The sequence below is a fragment of the Siniperca chuatsi genome, linkage group LG5 (assembly GCF_020085105.1).
Source record: "Siniperca chuatsi isolate FFG_IHB_CAS linkage group LG5, ASM2008510v1, whole genome shotgun sequence".
NCBI lineage: Eukaryota > Metazoa > Chordata > Actinopteri > Centrarchiformes > Sinipercidae > Siniperca > Siniperca chuatsi.
Genome location: NC_058046.1, coordinates 27791842 through 27810809, shown reverse-complemented (window position 1 = coordinate 27810809; position 18968 = coordinate 27791842). Strand labels below are relative to the sequence as shown.

At 41.5% G+C, this 18968-nt stretch overlaps 2 protein-coding genes across 2 annotated transcripts in view; both read right to left on the bottom strand.

Annotated features, from left to right (window-relative positions):
- Positions 1 to 3248: 3248 nt before the first annotated feature.
- Positions 3249 to 18968, bottom strand: part of LOC122876567 (prostaglandin G/H synthase 1-like) — a 29954-nt gene continuing 14234 nt past the window's right edge. Inside the window, exon 12 of the transcript XR_006378093.1 lies at positions 3249 to 3471. The gene's annotated coding sequence lies outside the window, so the exon portion shown is untranslated. The remainder of the gene's footprint in view (positions 3472 to 18968) is intronic.
- Positions 3470 to 17879, bottom strand: LOC122876568 (prostaglandin G/H synthase 1-like). Its single transcript, XM_044197071.1, has 11 exons — positions 17562 to 17879; positions 17382 to 17462; positions 15055 to 15171; positions 14170 to 14310; positions 9721 to 9864; positions 8656 to 8837; positions 7475 to 7558; positions 6629 to 6875; positions 6254 to 6540; positions 4590 to 4737; positions 3470 to 4137 (listed from the first exon to the last, which is right to left on the bottom strand). The coding sequence occupies exons 1-11, from the start codon at positions 17566 to 17568 to the stop codon at positions 3788 to 3790; spliced, it is 1788 nt and encodes a 595-aa protein (XP_044053006.1). The 5' UTR covers positions 17569 to 17879; the 3' UTR covers positions 3470 to 3787.

Sequence of the window (18968 nt, the reverse complement as noted above, 5' to 3'; positions counted from 1 at the left end):
AGATTAAAGAACACAGAAGTATATAAATAATTAGCTTCACCTCAACCAGTTACAACATTAAATATTACATGTTAATGCATCAGTTGAATGTGAAATTCAATTAAGGTACTTCAAAAGCCTTTCCACCCAATTGCCGCAATTTGCGTCAAACTTCATGCTCCTTCAAAAGGGAGATTTCATAAATACCCTTAATCACATTCTGCTGTGAATGAAAAGTCAATGAAAAACAAAACAATTCAAACTACAGTAAAGTTGTACATTCCTTTTTTTTTACTAATACTAGATTCACCAGCACATTCAGACCTGTTCAGCAGCAACAGGAGGGTGAACACCCAAATGAACATGATGCTAAGCTCGGAATAAAAGTAAAAATTGTGTTTTCCTATTATTCATGAATAAAAACATGCTGTCTATTGTTGAAAAATCACTTATAATGGCTCTCAAGAAAACAACTGTTGGTCGATCTGCATGTGTCCCAAATTTATAAGTTATGATGGAACAACAATATTGATTTGGAGTCAGTCTGTCTCAACCAGGAACACTTACATGGTGTAGTCTTAAACTATTTTTATATTAGGATATATAACAATAAAACTGGGAGGTATCAAAGTTTTCCTTCCTTCTACAAGTGCAATTTGTATAGTGTTTCGAGCAAAGTGGCCTCACCACATCTTTTGCCCAGTTTGGGTCCAGGGCCAGTTTTTGAGGCCCTAGGTGAAATGTTGCTTTTAATGTTGGTTGTTAGGGTTAAAGTTACACTCCCTGATTTTTTACAGCACCAAAAGTTCCCCTGTAACAGTTCTGGTTCAATGGTGTGGACTCAGGAAAAGCAGGACAAGGCAGGTAAGATGCGAGGCAGTAGACATAAACAGGTTCGACAACAGGTTGGCAGTCAGCGAAGCAAACAAATCCAAAAGGACCAGAATGCCAAGGAGAGAACGCAACAGACGATCTGGTGAAGGGGAAGGGCAGGTGAGCAGGTAATTAGACTGAGGGGTTGATGGGAAATACGTGATGAATGGGATGAAAAAGTTTAAAACATGAGTTACGTGGAGGCTGAATCCATGACAGCCCCCAAAGTCCAAAATTTCTTGCCAGCTCACTGTTGTTTTGCAAGTCGACACCATTCATAGTTGAATTTCAGGAGATACTTTTATACTTAAAGTGTAATTTTCCGGTCTTGTTCTGTGACAATGGATTAAATCAGGTCTCAATTCTTCCAACCTGTCTAGTTCAAATAGCAACTGCCAGATGTTTTGACCATTGATTCTCTATAGTATGTAATTTGTGTAGTCAATAGTTTTGAGTCACTCTTTGAGGAGGAAAAGCACAGGTGTTACTAATAACATTAACATAATTCAGTCATCATTGATTTATTATTTACACCTGTGCTGATCTTACTGTGACACGTTAAAATGTCTTCTGTGAAAAAGGCCTAGGAACACAGGCTGAAAAACTTGTTTTTGTTGCCAGCTATCAGCTGAAATGCTCATACCCAAAGTGATGTACTGCTGCATCACTGCAAAGTGAACCAGTGCAGCGACCACGGTGGTAAACATGCAACAATCTTAAAAATGTAACCCACAGAGGTCAGTACAACCATACTTTTCTGCCATTACAGACATTTCAGTTAGACATGCAATTAATATTTTACCACACAGTAAAAATGTATCTAGCCCAGTATAATGTTGGGGTAACTTCACAAAAATATATTCAAATTAGATGTGTGTTTACAGAAACAAAGGGACTAAAGGGATTAAATTCTAAGGTCCTACAATGTAATTTATTTTCGTATTCCTGCAGTTTGAACCATAATTAATTCACCGTAGAGTTATATGGCATGGTTACTGATGTAACTTACACATGATTTAAGGAATGGTTTTATCTGTTGTTCCTTACTGTACCAGAAGGACAGCACAGCATGTTCAGCATGAGTGCCCCTATGACATAGCAGTTCTGGTGTCATGCTCTACCCAGAGCACATTACTGACAAATCTAAAGCCACAAAATTTAAATATGAAACACAGAAGTAACCCTGTCTGTCTTTTAACAGTAACAAAACCACAGTAGTGTGTGACTACTTTCTCACATATACAGTACAAGCAGATACACCGCCCTTTGCATCCTGTCAGTAAGTCAGTTTGAGAACTCACATTTAGCCATTTAGTATTGTGGTTGTAGGTTTTTCCCAATTCAAATTGTGCATAAACTTATGTAACAGCTGCACATACCGTAACAAGACTAAGAGTCTACAGCCATGCTAGCGGCTCTGTGAAGCTGTAGACACAGCACTGCTATATATAAATGTTAATGTCAACATGCTAAAATACCGATGTTAAGCAAGTATAATCCATCAATCCAAAGCTACCTCATGGTGGCGCTAGAGGAAAAGTCAGGGGATCACAAAAGTCATCTGGGAACTATGAGTGTCTGTACAAAATATCTTTCAGGATAAGTGAAAACTTTTACCTGCTGGTGGCACCAGAGGAAAAATCAGGGGATAATATACAAATATAATTGAAATAGTTGTTGAGACATTTCACAAAAAAATACAAATGTCAACCTCATGGTGGTGCTAGAGGAAAAATCACTATAGTCAGTAGGATTAATCATCTGGGGGCCACAAATATCTGTACAAAATATTGTGCCAATCCATCTGGTCGATGTAGAGATATTTCACAGCTTAAGTGAACACTTTGACCTATTGGGGGCTCATGAATGTTTAACATTTATTAGCAATCCATCTAATAGCTGTAGAAATTTTTCAGTCTGGACCAAAGTGGTGGACCAACCAACCGATATTGAGCCACACTATTATACCAATACTATTTTGTACATAGATTGACATATGTTGTGATACAAACTCAGATCATCATTCTGAGTCATCATCATTTGATTATTATTTTTACTGTGTATGAAAAAAGCACTCAGACACAAACATGTGTTTATACAACTGAAGCCCCGGTGGTGTCGAGGTAATCCACCGCTGCAGAGACCTGGCTTCAATTCCCAGCAGCAGTGTGTCTGTTTTGGACATTTCAACCAACTCAACTGGCTTAGCTAAAGTTAGCAGGTGGGAAGCCAGTGAGTCCTTGTTGTCACAGTACAGAATCCTACTGGTTGGATGTGCACCCCTCCCTCATGCAGATGTGCCCTTGAGCAAGAAACGTAATCTCCAAACTGCCCCGGTGGAGCTGCTCAGTGGCCAACTTGTAACTTTTATTTTCAAATTGCAACATTGTCTTTCGTACAGATTATGAAGATATGTGGGATTTTAACCAGAATGAGATGTGTTTTTACTAATATGCAACACAAATTACTGTCTGCAGATCAATATTTCTTATATTTCATCAGCTATTTCTTACTTCTTTTTTTTGGCACTTTAAAATACAGTGAATTCACAGGTAAATTGTACAGTAATTTTAGGTGTTTTTGTTATTTGGTCTTCATGGAGACATAGTGATGTAATACCTCCACTCTGAAAAGAAGAGGAAAAACCACAAAGAAAAACAGAACAAAATAGTCATATACTGAGTTATGCTATTAGTAAATTAAAATAAATTTCTGAGATCCAGAGGACTTTTCTTGCTAAATGGTAATGAATAAATTTATTTCACCAGATCTTCAGAAACTAAATGATTTGTCAGCTGTATTTTCAGAAGGTAGACCTGGTTAAATACACAGTATGTCATTCTGTGCAGGCAGGATTAAAACCACTGAATTAGCACATGTAGTATTACAATCACCTTCACGAGCAATAAATCACAGATGATCAGGTGAATATTAATTAAAATTCAGTAGATGGTTTCCTTGGTTTTGCTTCCTCCTCATTTCGTGGAACATGGAAGTCCACGTATGGACACCACTTGGTGTTGAGGCACACCAGTCTCCTCAAAGTGGACGTCTTGACGATATTGAAGCCCGTCTCTCCCCCAAAGGTGCTGGGCTTCCAGTACTCAGGGGAGCAGATGGGGTTTCCCAGCAGGCCTTTCAGGGAGAAGGGAGCACCCATCTCCACCATACTCTCACCAAATATGGCTTTAGGACGTGCTTTCTCCAGCAGGAGGCCGGGGTAGAACTCCAAAGCATCTATGTCACCATAGAGTTCCTCTAAACCTCTGGCCATTTCTACGTCATCTGTTTGGAAAACAGAAAACATATGTTAATTAACTTAGAGGTTGCTAACCATACAATCAATAAATGAAAAAAATCAGCATATACAGTTATTTGACGTAGTAACAAAAAGCGATCTAAGTACTCTGTTACGAAATAATGTATTTCTTCGAATGTTGTATCAGATACAAAATGATGTTACAGTTTACTTAATTCCATATTTTTTGCTCATTTCATGACTTTTTCCCAGTGATGTGAAGAGCTACTGTATACCCACATTCTCACAGAGATTTCAAAGTTACTACAGAAAAAGCAAAACAATGACTTGAATGACCTGAATTCACTTTACATCAAACTTTGGTAAAGAAAAAACGTGCAAATGCCATATTACGCTATATACATGTGAAAGAGAAAAAAGGGGAGAAAGCAAGAAAGTTTCAGATGCAAGTTATAATTACAATATTATTCCTGCTTACCAGTAAATTCATAAAAAGAGGTGTATGGTTTGAGATTAAACTTCTTCCTGTACTCATTAAAGGGCCGCACACGTGCTGCTCTAGACTCTCTGATGACCATTTCTGAGACTGGGAGGAGGTTTTCATGAGAATTGTGGCCACCACCTATCTGAAAGACAGAAAAACGTTACACCAATGCCCAGTGATAAACTGGAAACTATTATACCCCAAATGGACTAAAATTTGTAAGGCTATTTTCCTGAATTTGCTCTGATGACTGATTAGCATTATAGGTAGGGTATGCGATTCTAATCAAATACACATCTTTTTGTCAAATATCTCCTCATGGTCCGCTAGCTGTCCATTCACTGTGCGCGCTAAAAACAACTGCCATGATTTGTGTGTCAGGTAATGTTAAATTACTTGCCCATGGACATTCAGCTTACTTTCCAAGTTTGCCAAGATATGCTGTTGTTGTGATGTTGGCTATAGTAATAGGAGAGTTGTGAGTTATAGCAGTCTGGAGCTGGTTTGCTGGCTGTAGGAAACCGTCTCGTATACTCTGCAAGTTAGCTTTGCAGCATCAACTGTAGCAACAGTTTGCTAAACCACAACCTAGCTAATGGTAGTTACATTAATTGATGTGTTGTTGTTTACTCTATATCATGGTATTTTTCATGGTATTGGATTTCTCCAGTACCCCACCTTTAAGTCAAAACTATATCTATTCAGCTTTCAACAGACATTTTGTTGCCGCTGGCCATTTGTTTGAGATTGCACATTGACTCATTGTGCATAAAGCAAATACTTCTAATGCAGCCTTGACTTCCAGTCTGAATTCCTGTTGGTTATCAAATACCTTTTATATAAACTATATTATCTCTTCTTTATGTGATTAAATACATCTTTATGCAGATGATACTGTTTTATACTTTTATTGCTGAATTTGTTTAATTAACCACTGAAAAATCAAAACTCTGCTTTGATGCACTGCAATATACTCTTATTGCTCTTGAATCTGTGCTTAATGCAAATAAAAAAATGCTGTTATGCTCTTGTCAAAATCTAAACAAACAAACATTTCTTCATACTGAGAGGTTCACAGAATATTAAAATAAAGAATATAAATACTTTATACTTGTGTAATTCTCATGGCTACAATAATTAGCTAAAGCTTCAGGGACCCCATATTAGAACTAATTTACAAAAGATTGCTTTTTACACTTAACACACTTGGGGAGCTCTCATAGAATAATCCGCAAAGCCATCTAAAAATGAAAATGCTCAATGTTAAGATCATCATCATCAAGTCGCCCCATACTGTAAGGCCTGCATGCTCTTTTCTTGTTTGTTTTTTGTGTCTACTGTTTTTACAGTAATTTTTCAGTTTAGTTTTTCAGTACACCTGTAAAAAAGGTGTTCCTGTAAAAGATCTCATATTCTTAGCCAGCCTACCCTAAATAAAAGTGAAACCATAGGGAATAATAAGACAAGCAAGTCTCGATTGTATGAAAATGGTTTGATATCTTAAGATAACATAAAACATGAGTAGTTATGTCAGGATAGCAATGTAAAAATGTTTTAACACAATGGCCAACCACAGCTGGTCATGTCCTTCGTAAGAGCAGCTAAACTTTACAAAAAAACCTACAGACTCAATCTTGTATCTACACTTGTAGCCCTACCTGACCCGCAGGCTGTCGAGAGAAGGAATCCACCAGTTTCTCCACCCCGTAGTGCATGAGGAGGGAGGTGTTGTAAATAAACTGAGAATACGGGACATCATGTCCATCGATTAAAAAGCTGTCAGGCATCAGCGGGTGCCAGTGGTAGAGGTGGCTGAACTCAAGAGCGATGCGGTTGCTGTACTGGAAGCGCGCATTGAAGAGCAGGGAGGGATCGAACTTCAGCTTTAGCAGGTATCCACTCAGCTGCTGCACGTACTCTTCGATTATAATGCGGATTGTCTCCCCTGAGGGATAGAAATAAATAGAAAAGCTTGTTTTTTCACATCTGGTTGTGGTCATCGATCTTGTCAGTTGATGTCAAACTAAACTCACCAATGATGATGAGTCTGGCAGTCTGAAAAAGCTGCTCATCATCCCAGGTGGGATGCTCTGCCTTCAGGATGTCACAGACTCTGTTATGCTCCCTGAGCCATATGGTGGCATACATGGTGAGACCCGGCAGGATGCCAAACAACTCATGACCAATGACTAGACACTGCTCTGGAGGGAAACCTTCAGGATACACCATTTGCACAGGAACCTCAGATACTGTAGGGGGGTACATCTCACCTTTAATTAACTGTGAACAAACAAAAACACGTGTAAGCAAAGTATTTTAAAGGTTTTGCTTAGATTAGGACAGAAAGCATATTCTTGAATCATTCACTGCATTTCCTCAGATGTAGTGATGTTAGATTTGTGAACGAGTTGACTCTTAGAGAGGAACGAGTTAACTCGATTTGCAAGATTAAGTGAATCCAAAATCCTGCTTCTGTATCTGAGTCTGCTTTCTTTCTTGTGACTCATTTCATAAAATAGTAACATGAAGTCCCAGTCCCATGCTTGTAAAATTAAAACATACCATTTTTGCATGTGCATTTACATTGCTCTGTGCACTACTAGTAATCAAAAACTCCACAGGGTACCTTCAATATTGTGAGATTTTCCAGAAAGTTCAGGAGACAAATTTAAGTACCTCATGTCTGATAATATGACTACATCCATTATCTTATTCATTTTTCCAACTAAAAATGGAGTTAGTCAATTAGCAGGATAATGTAAGTACTGTATAATCTGACCTCACTCTTTAACCTCTGATGCTTATACTGCTCTTGTCATGGATGTCCATTTCATCAGAATGCTAAAATTATACAGAAAATGTAAGCGTTGGTTTAACACCTGATATTTCAGCTTTCCATCTTTGTGAAGTCGGAGTTGAAGCTGTCGCATGAGGTTGTCTCCATAGATATGTCCAGCATCTACCTAAAAGAAGAAAAGAGCGAAAATCAATTCATTGTCTCTACAAGGAAAGTAAGGCATTTTTGAAAATAAACAAGCCTTTATTAACACAAACACTGTAGCATGTAACAGCAGCATCACTTACATGCACATCAACTATAAACTGCCAAAATGCTGGACTGCCAAATATCAGAACCTTTGTGCAATTAAAAAGTTTGAAGTAAAGGAAATAATGCAAGACAAACTGGTGCCAGTGTAGCCTCATTCTACCACCTCTAATTTGCAATCAAAGTAGGAAAGAGATTTGTGGTTACATGTCTTTTATTCTTTATTCTCAACAGATTGGTTAAATACAGACTGTCCTCCTCAGGATAAAACAGTATTAGTTGTTTGTTCAAAAGCACAAAATGACCCATGTTTACTTTTTCAGACAAGCAACCTCCTGCTGCTGTGTGAATGTTGTGAAATGATTTGGTTGGAAGAGTTAAAGTGTTGCATATTAAAATGTAGAGAAAGTGGACTCTTTCTTCAGATTTCAAAACAAAGCTGCTGTGCTCACTAATGAATTTGTTCTGACCCACTGAGTTGTTTTCCTTCTGTGCACCGTGAAAATAGCTGTCTGCTGGTTCCAAAAAACCCTCAATTGTCACTCAAAAGTTCACACTGCACTAATCCTGTTTGCTCGGAAAGTCCTGAATGTTTCCGTTGCCTTGAAAAAGGTCACCTTATTGGTGCTTGTCCTGCTCTCCAAAAGAAAGAGCAAAATAAGAGTTCAAAAAGCCCCAAAAAAACGTCAGTTTTGTCCAATCTTCTCCTGTTTTACCAGCTCTTGACACAACTGATTCTGGTAGTCTCTCTGACAGGGGAAGAAAAAGTCCAGGTGCCAATCACTAGTTTGCGCCACAACCCAGTCTCTTATTTTAGTATAAAACTGTGTAAGAGTGCTTTGCCTTTTTCATGCAACACATTTTGTGGGTGTGATGCACTGGTTTGGGGTGTTAAAATTAGCTCCTGTGCACGCAGTTTTTCTGCGCTTTCTGGCCCTGTGAAAATTGGAATTTGTTTGCGTGTTCACAGTGTTTTGTCTTTTACGTGTGAGGAAGAATGTCAGTGTGTCTCACCCCATGTCCCAAAGCCTTGGTGAAGCCCCTTCCGACTTCATGGTTTGTCTTGAAAAACTGGTGAGTGAAGTGCTGGGCCATGAAAGCAAACATCAGATTCGTTCCCTGAGGTTCTGGACGAAATCTGGTTCTCTTAAAGAAACGCTCAGCCAACAATTTGGGATCAGGAAGAAGAGGTTTGCCTGTGGACAGATATTTAACAATACAGTTAAATTACCTACAACAGTGGTTCACAACTTTTTTTGTCTGATGTACGTCGACAGCCCTGTCAGATGAACTCATGATTCATACAATTGAACTATCAACACTTTGGTTTGTTTGGTCAAGTTTGTATTCCTACTACTATCACTTGGAGTGGCAGAATTTGGTCGTTTAAACCATTTATTTGTTATTTTTTGCTAACTATTTCAACAACATTTGTCACTTATTTTTAGCTAACATTTCAACTAATTATCCAATTTAGCTAACATTTCAACTTTTATCACTTTTTGCTAACTATTTCAACCATTTAGCATTACTTTTAGTTAACATTTAAAATATTTATCAATTGCTTTTAGCTACCATTTCAACTATTTATCGATTACCTTTAGCTATCTATTTCAACAATTTACTTTTAGCTGACTATTTCACCATTATTTTTTAGCTATTTAACCATTTATCCAATATTAGGCTTGCTAACATTTTTAACTGTTTAGCTATCTGAACTGTTTATCCGCCACTTTTATCTAACAATTTGAATTGTTAATTCGTTACCTGTATCTACATCTATTTCAACCATTTATCAATTACTTTTAGCAAACTGTTTAGACTCTCTTCACTTGCTACTTGATTTTAATGCACTCTCAATTGCAACATGTAGTGTTACAGCAGACTCAAATATATTTTTAAATCAAAATGTAATTTCTATGTTTTCAAATTAGTTGAGCTACTCCACAATCTATCTACGTAGGTCCTGGCAAATGTAGAAGTACCCCCCGGGGTAAGTACCCCTGATTGGGAATCACTGACATACAATATAGAGGGTATACTTGTCTGTATGTAGTTGTGTGTAGGTCCAATTTCAACCTTTAGTTCCCATGGGCAAAGGACAGTCTTCAGGTACAGGAGGCAGGATCCTGGTGTAATAAGTGAGGTTGTAGTATGATTCCCAGTTCAGATATCCATACTTGGTGTTGTAGGTCGGAGGGCTTGGAATAAGGTTGGTTCTGACTTTTGAATGATAAAATCACAGTACAGCATCGTATTAACTGCATACCTCTGTCGATATTGAGTGAATAAATGTAATATATTAATTTTCATAAGTGTGGAATATAAGATATATAAATATTAATTACTATTACTAATTATTAATATATAATTCTAAATTGTCACATGGCTCTAGACCTGAGTTTACAATAATTTCCATTATTGATTAATCTATTTGTTATTTTTATCCATCCATCCATCCATTTTCTTCCGCTTATCCGGGGCCGGGTCGCGGGGGCAGCAGTCTAAGCAGGGACTCCCAGACTTCCTTCGCTCCAGACACTTCCTCCAGCTCCTCCGGGGGGATCCCGAGGCGTTCCCAGGCCAGCCGAGAGACATAGTCCCTCCAGCGTGTCCTGGGTCTTCCCGGGGCCGCCCCGGTGGGACATGCCCAGAACACCTCCCGAGGGAGCGCCCAGGAGGCATCCGGATCAGATGCCCTAGCCACCTCAGCTGACTCCTCTCGACGTGGAGGAGCAGCGGCTCTACTCCGAGCTCCCCGTGACTGAGCTCCTCACCCTATCTCTAAGGGAGCGCCCAGCCACTCGGGCGGAGGAAGCCCATTTCGGCCGCTTGTATCCGTGATCTTGTCCTTTGGTCACTACCCAGAGCTCATGACCATAGGTGAGGGCAGGAGCGTAGATTGACCGGTAAATCGAGAGCTTTGTCTTTCGACTCAGCTCCTTCTTCACCACAACGGTCCGATACAGCGCCCGCATCACTGCAGACGCTGCACCGATCCGCCTGTCAATCTCACGCCCATCCGTCCCTCACTCGTGAACAAGACCCCGAGATACTTGAACTCCTCCACTTGAGGCAAGGACTCCCCACCTACCCGAAGAGAGCAAACCACCTTTTTCCGGTCAAGAACCATGGCCTCAGATTTGGAAGAGCTGATTCTCATCCCAGCTGCTTCACACTCGGCTGCAAACCGTCCCAGTGCATGCTGCAGGTCCTGGTTTGAAGAAGCCATCAGAACGACATCATCTGCAAACAGCAGAGATGAGATCCTGTGGTTCCCAAACCGACACCCTCCGGCCCCTGACTGCGCCTAGAAATTCTGTCCATATAAATTATGAACAGAACCGGTGACAAAGGGCAGCCCTGGCGGAGTCCAACATGCACCGGGAACAGGTCTGACTTACTGCCGGCAATGCGAACACAGCTCCTGCTCCGTTATACAGGGACCGGACAGCCCTTAGCAAAGGGCCCCGGACCCCATACTCCCAGAGCACTCCCCACAAAGCGCCCGGGGCACACGGTCGAATGCCTTCTCCAGATCCACAAAGCACATGTGGACTGGTTGGGCAAACTCCATGAACCCTCGAGCACCCGATGGAGAGTATAGAGCTGGTCCAGTGTTCCACGACCGGGACGAAACCACTCTGCTCCTCCTGAATCCGAGGTTCGACTATCGGATCGAATTCTCCTCTCCAGTACCCTGGAGTAGACCTTACCGGGAGGCTGAGAAGTGTGATCCTCTGTGGTTGGAACACACCCTCCGGTCCCCTTCTTATACAGAGGGACCACCACCCCGGTCTGCCAGTCCAGAGGCACTGTCCCAGATCACCACGCGATGTTGCAGAGACGTGTCAGCCAAGACAGTCCCACAACATCCAGAGACTTAAGATACTCAGGACGGATCTCATCCACCCCTGAAGCCTTGCCACCAAGGAGCTTGCCAACAACCTCAGTGACTTCGCCAGGGTGATGGATGAGTCCGCCTCCGGTCCCCAGCCTCCGCTTCCTCTTCGGAAGACGTGACAGCGGGATTGAGGAGATCCTCAAAGTATTCCTTCCACCGTCCGACAACATCCCCAGTCGAGGTCAACAGCTCTCCACCCGCACCAGACACGGTGTTGGTGAAGCACTGCTTCCCCTCCTGAGCCGCCGGACGGTTTGCCAGAATTTCTTTGAGGCCGACCGATAGTCCTCCTCCATGGCCTCCGAACCTCTCCCAATCCTGAGTTTTTGCCTCTGTGACCGCACGGGCTGCAGCACGCTTAGCCTGCCGGTACCTGTCAGCTGCCTCGGGAGTCCCACGAGCCAACAAGGCCCGATAGGACTCCTTCTTCAGCCTGACGGCATCCCTTACTTCCGCGCCCACCACCGGGTTCGGGATTGCCGCCGCGACAGGCACCAGAAACCTTGCGACCACAGCTACGAGCCGCCGCATCGACAATGGAGGTGGAAAACATGGTCCACTCGGACTCAATGTCCCCAGCCTCCCCGGGATCTGGGAGAAGCTCTCCGGAGGTGTGAGTTGTAGACCCTGCTGACAGCGGGCTCCGCCAGACGCTCCCAGCAGACCCTCACGATACGCTTGGGCCTGCCAAGTCTGTCCGGCTTCCTCCCCTGCCAGCGGATCCAACTCACCACCAGGTGGTGATCGGTTGACAGCTCCGCCTCTCTCTTCACCCGAGTGTCCAAGACACGCGGCCGGAGGTCAGATGATACGACAACAAAGTCGATCATCGACCTCCGCCTAGGGTGTCCTGGTGCCACGTGCACTGATGGACACCCTTGTGCTTGAACATGGTGTTAGTTATGGACAAACTGCAACTAGCACAGAAGTCCAACAACTGGACACCACTTGGGTTCAGATCAGGGGCCGCTCCTTCCGATTACCCCTCTCCAGGTGGCACTGTCGCTGCCCACGTGGGCGTTGAAGTCCCCAGTAGAACAACGGAGTCCCCGGGCGGTGCACTGTCTAGTACCCTCCCAGGGACCCCAAGAAGGCCTGGTACTCTGCACTGCCGCTCGCCCATAGGCTGCCACAACAGTGAGAGACCTGTCCCCACCCGAAGGCGGAGGGACGCGACCCTCTCGCTCACCGGGTAAACTCCAACACGTGACGGCTGAGCTGTGGGGCTATGAGCAGGCCCACACCAGCCCGCCGCCTCTCCCGCAGGCAACGCCAGAGAAATGGAGCGCCCAGCCCTCTCGAGGAGACGGGTTCCAGAGCCCAGGCTGTGCGTGGAGGCGAGGCTGACTATATCTAGCCGGTAACGCTCAACCTCCCGCACAAGCTCAGGCTCCTTCCCCAGCGAAGTGACATTCCATGTCCCTAGAGCCAGTTTCTGTGTCCGGAGATCTGGTCGCCGGCCCCTGCCTTCGACTGCCGCCCAGATCTCTCTGCACCGCCCCTTACGGATCCTCCTGCGGGTGGTGGGTCCACGGGAGGACGGCCCCACGCCGCTCCTTCGGGCTGTGCCCGGCCGGGCCCCGTGGGGAAAGGCCCGCCACCAGGCGCCGCGCCGTCGAGCACCCACCCCAGGCCTGGCTCCAGGGTGGGGCCCCGGTAGCGCCAATCCGGGCGACGTAACTGGCCTTGGTTGACAATTCATAAGGGGCTTCTGAACCGCTCTTAGTCTGACCCGTCGCCCTGGACCTGTTTGCCATGGGTGACCCTACCAGGGGCATAAAGCCCCAGACAACATAGCTCCCAGGGTCATTCGGGTACTCAAACCCCTCCACCACGTTAAGGTGGCGGTTCAAGGAGGAGGAGTTGTTATTTTTATTATTACATTAATTGTTTAATCATTCAGTCTATCAAATCTCTAAAAATATATGTTTAAAAAATGCCTATCACAATATCCGTTTTGTCCAACCAACAGTCCAAAACCCAAAGACATTCAATTTACTATAAAACACAGACAAGCAGAAAATCCTCCCATTGTAGGAGGAGGAGACACCAGCAAATCTTTAGAATTTTTGCTTCATAAATCACATAAAAAAGTTAATTGATTATCAACTAATCAATTAATTGATTAATTGATTAACTGATCCTCTCAGTACTACATGAATCTAAAGCCATTTCATGACACCTAACCAATTGTGTTAGTAAATTAGCTTTTATCCAGCATTTCAACTTGATTGAAATGTGGTCATCTTGCATAAACAGATAATAAACTTTGAAAACATCAGAACAGCTGCATTTCAAATGAGAAAAACTCCATCAGAAGTCTGTTTTTGTATCTGTAGGTATGACAAATGATAGGTATGATTTGTTTCCTTACGAAACCCTGCTTCTTATGTAACACAAATATTACCACATACCCCACCATACCTTGTCTAAAGTACCCATCGAGATGGATATGACCAAAACTCTTGACAATAGGTCAGTACAGATACCTATACTGTGTATATATAGAAATCATGACATCAGATATTATGTTGTGAAGTAGGTCATCTTGATTTATCCTCTTTTTTGGTCTTTTTTGAAGCTTATTTCCCTCCTACAGTGTTAAATGGCAATTGACTGCCTACCTGTGAGCACCAGTTTCATCATTGTGTCTCGCAAGAAAGAGTTATTGACGAGGTCCCAGAACCAGTGGAAGTGGGTGAGGAAGAAGTGAATGATGCTGGGGTTGGGTTTCAGCATGAGACCAACTCTGGTCCAGACCTCCGCTATGGACAAAGATTTAAAACAATTCCAATTAAGATTTAAGGAAAGTTTTTATATAACGAAAAAAGGGGGTTTGATGTCTGAACCCTATGGGTAGCCAAGGTGGCCCCGTTGTATGGCCCCAAGCCAGCTACTTGCTAGCCTTCCCAGGCTTGGCGCCAGCAGTGGATCCAAGTTTCCTTTCTCCATCATTGTACAAGGCAAGACCTTCACTTTAACAAATAGTCTACTTTTCAACTTGCAAGTATGCTCACAAGCTTTGAGTAGTGTACTGAAAGAATAAGATACAGTATAAGCAGATGAAATGAGTTTCTTCTTGCACAGACGGTGTAGTCCCTCATTCTTGCACAGTTAAATGACTGTACGGTAAATATGAAGCTACTGCCAGCAGCTGGATAGCTTAGCTTAGCACATAGACTGGAAACAGGGGGAAACAGTTAGCCAGGTTCTGTGCTTTCAGTCTTTATACAAATTAAACAAACAAGATATAATAAATATGCTTTAGGTTGATTTTGTTACCATTGGACAGATCCAGTCTAGCTGTTTCCAGTTCATGGTAAAGTAAGCTAACCGGCTGCTAGTTGTAGCCTTATATTTATCCATCTTCTCATCTAACTCTCTGCCAGAAATCAAATTCAGCGTGTTTGGAGCTTGGATATCTAGGAAGATTTGAACTGGTGCTCCTGAAAAAAAAAAATAGCCAACTCAGGCCAACTACACAAACAGTAAAAAATAAATGAACTTACGAAAAGTGCAGTTTTCCCCATAGAAGCCAGTGCGGGTGCAGTCACATTCATAGCGATCTGCACCAAATCTCACACAGACTCCTGAGTTCTGACAAGGGTAATAGCAACAGGGATTCACTGCAAACAAGGAAAAAAGATTAGCTTTATCTGTGTGCATGTACCATATAGTAAAGTTTCTCCAGCACCACAGGTGTATGAAATGCATGTTGTAAAACAAAATTCCCATCACTGGTGTCATTGATACTTGATTTGTTTTAATTATTGTTTGATACAGACAGACAAGCCCTTCTCACACCATGATTCTCCTCCAGGGAAGCCCAGGAGCCAGATTCAAATACTAGCTAGTCTGGGACCCAACTCTCGTCAAACAGACATTGAACATTTATTCACTTATTGCAGAATTTACCATTCAGATTTTCTCCCAGAATGATTTACTTAAAGCTTTTTTTTTTTTTGCAACGTTTTGCATAAATTGATTTATGCATTTCTATTCCATTGCCATCCTATACAAAGCTACTTTTATTCCCCCAGGATATCCCTGGAAGAAAACAAACACACACATGCTTACTGCTTCTGATGTTGTTCTATATTTCAGTATAAAGAAAAGGAAAATTGGCCAGCTTCAATACTTTTTACAAATTCATACCTGTCAACATCAATGTAAACTAGGCTACAATCAGATGTCAAGGATGTCAATATAAATATAATATTTGTAGACACTGTAGATCGTACATCACTAAACTATTATGACGCTATTAAATGTGTAGTTTTAGGATTTTGGGATTACATAAAATATTAATGAAAACTGAAATGTGAAACTGTTTTACACAACATACACACTTAACACTTTTGCACTTATAGCGTCTATAGCATTAATTTAAAACAAAATCCAAACCTACATGGCCCTGTGTGAAATAGTGATTGCCTCCTAAACCTAATAACTGGTTGGGCCACTTTTAGCAGCAACAACTGCAATCAAGTGTTTGCAATAACTTGCAATGAGTCTTTTACAGCGCTGTGGAGGAATTTTAGCCCACTCATCGTTGCAGAATTGTTGTAATTCAGCCACATTGGAGGGTTTTTGAGCATGAACTTCCTTTTTAAGGTCAACAGTGCTGTGGAGGAATTTTGGCCCACTCATCGTTGCACAATTGTTGTTTTCGAGCATGAACTTCCTTTTTAAGGTCATGCAACAACATCTCAATAGGATTCAGGTCAGGACTTTGACTAGACCACGCCAAAGTCTTCATTTGTTCTTCTTCAGCCATTCAAAAACCATGGTGGAGTCATGAACACTGACCCTAACTGAGGCAAGTGAGGCCTGCAGTTCTTTGGATGTTGTTGTGGGGTCTCTGAATGGCTGAAGAAGAACAAAATGAAGACTTTGGAGTGGCCTAGTCAAAGTCCTGACCTGAATCCTATTGAGCTGCTGTGGCATGACCTTAAAAAGGAAGTTCATGCTCGAAAACAACAATTGTGCAACGATGAGTGGGCCAAAATTCCTCCACAGCACTGTAAAAAAAGTTATCACAAACGCTTGATTGCAGTTGTTGCTGCTAAGGGTGGCCCAACCAGTTATTAGGTTTAGGGGGCAATCACTATTTCACACAGGGCCATGTAGTTTTGGATTTTGTTTTCCCTTAATAACAATAACCTTCATTTAAAAAGTGCATTTTGTGTTTACTTGTGTTATCTTTGACTAACATTTAAATGTGTTTGATGATCTGAAACATTTAAGTGTGACAAAAACATGCAAAAAAAAACACTTTTTCACACCACTGTACATTATTCTTTTTATCAAATTTGTTTTGTGATCTTTGATTATTCTCTTCATATTTTATCTAATTTATTATACAGTAAGTCTGTTGTATATGTTACATACAACCCTGTCTCCTAGAAATTACTTTTCTACATTACTAAATTGTTTTCCAAAATATAATAGCTGCCTGGATAAAGCACTGGAATTACAAGGAGGTGGTCGCAGGACACCAGAAATCAGGATTCTCGAGACTCCTGTCTGTGGTTAGTTTATGCCTACAAAAGCACTTTGGTCAAGGATAGGGAAAGAATTTTGTTTGGGTTAAATCAGTTTATCTGACAATCAGAATGTAGCTTTTACACTTATAGCATCTATAGCATTAATTTATAACATTAACATTAAGAGAAAAAACAATTTAAAAACCATTACACCTCATTACATATGAACAGTTAATATTTCTTCACAATATAAAAGTTTTCCATATCAAAACACTTACAAAACACTACAAACTAAAGTAAACCTGTTACAGTTAAAGCACTTGTTAAGTTAAAGAAGTTAACCTGCTTACCAACATCAGAGTCACCGGCACATGATGAGCTCTTCAGCAACAGCAGGAGGGTGAGGACCCAGATGGACACAATGCTAAACCCTGAATAAGAACAGCAATAATGTTTTCTAATTACCTGTGAATATAAACATCAAATGCTGCACATAAAAAGAAATAAAAAAAGCTAGAAGAAGAACTCACCTCTCATGGCTCGCAGCAAACACCTGGGTCTCTCGATGTGCGGGTGCTACAGTTTAAATTCTAGTTTTGGATTTAGAGTTGGTCTGTTTGAATCAGGATAACCCTCTGCATAATATAGTGTGGAAACTCTAAATGACGTTTGGTTATATAACATCATAATTGCTATGTTTTAACCGCCTTCTAATAGTGCAATTTTAATAGTGTTCCAGACATTCAAAGTAGCCTAGCAGCCTCAGAAACACTACCAATCAGATGACAAAATGTTGTTCCTTTAAAGAAACTCTGAAGAAAAGCCAACAAAGGTCTCACCTTTGTTCCCACTGCCAAGGGACAGTCCTCAGGTGAAGGAGGGAGGATCCTGGTGTAGTAGGTGAGGTTATAGGAAACCCGGTCCCAGTTCAGATATCCATACGTGCTTAATCTTATGAGTTCTGACAACCTTATTTTTCACCCTAAATGCAATCTAGGGTGTAGGTTAGGCAAAGGTGATGGAAAGTAACTAAGTATATTTACTCAAGTACTATACTTTCGTTTTGTTTTTACTTTACTTGAGTATTTAAATTGTATGGTAGTTTATACATCTAGTCCACATACATTTCAGTGGAAAATATTGTACTTTTTTGATGCACTTCATTTATCAACTTTTTAGATTAAAGATTGTACACACAAAACAATAAATACAATAACAATAACAATAAAAGTAAAAATTGTGTTTTCCTATTATTCATGAAAAAAAACATGCTGTCTATTGTTGAAAAATCACTTATAATGGCTCTCAGGAAAACAACTGTTGGTCGATCTGCATGTGTCCCAAATTTATAAGTTATGATGGAACAACAATATTGATTTGGAGTCAGTCTATCTCAACCAGGAACACTTACATGGTGTAGTCTTAAACTATTTTTATATTAGGATATATAACAATAAAACTGGGAGGTATCAAAGTTTTCCTTCCTTCTACAAGTGCAATTTGTATAGTGTTTCAAGCAAAGTGGCCTCACCACATCTTTTGCCCAGTTTGGGTCCAGGGCCAGTTTTTGAGGCCCTAGGTGAAATGTTGCTTTTAATGTTGGTTGTTAGGGTTAAAGTTACACTCCCTGATTTTTACAGCACCAAAAGTTCCCCTGTAACAGTTCTGGTTCAATGGTGTGGACTCAGGAAAAGCAGGACAAGGCAGGTAAGATGCGAGGCAGTAGACATAAACAGGTTCGACAACAGGTTGGCAGTCAGCGAAGCAAACAAATTCAAAAGGACCAGAATGCCAAGGAGAGAACGCAACAGACGATCTGGTGAAGGGGAAGGGCAGGTGAGCAGGTAATTAGACTGAGGGGGTTGATGGGAAATACGTGATGAATGGGATGAAAAAGTTTAAAACATGAGTTACGTGGAGGCTGAATCCATGACAGC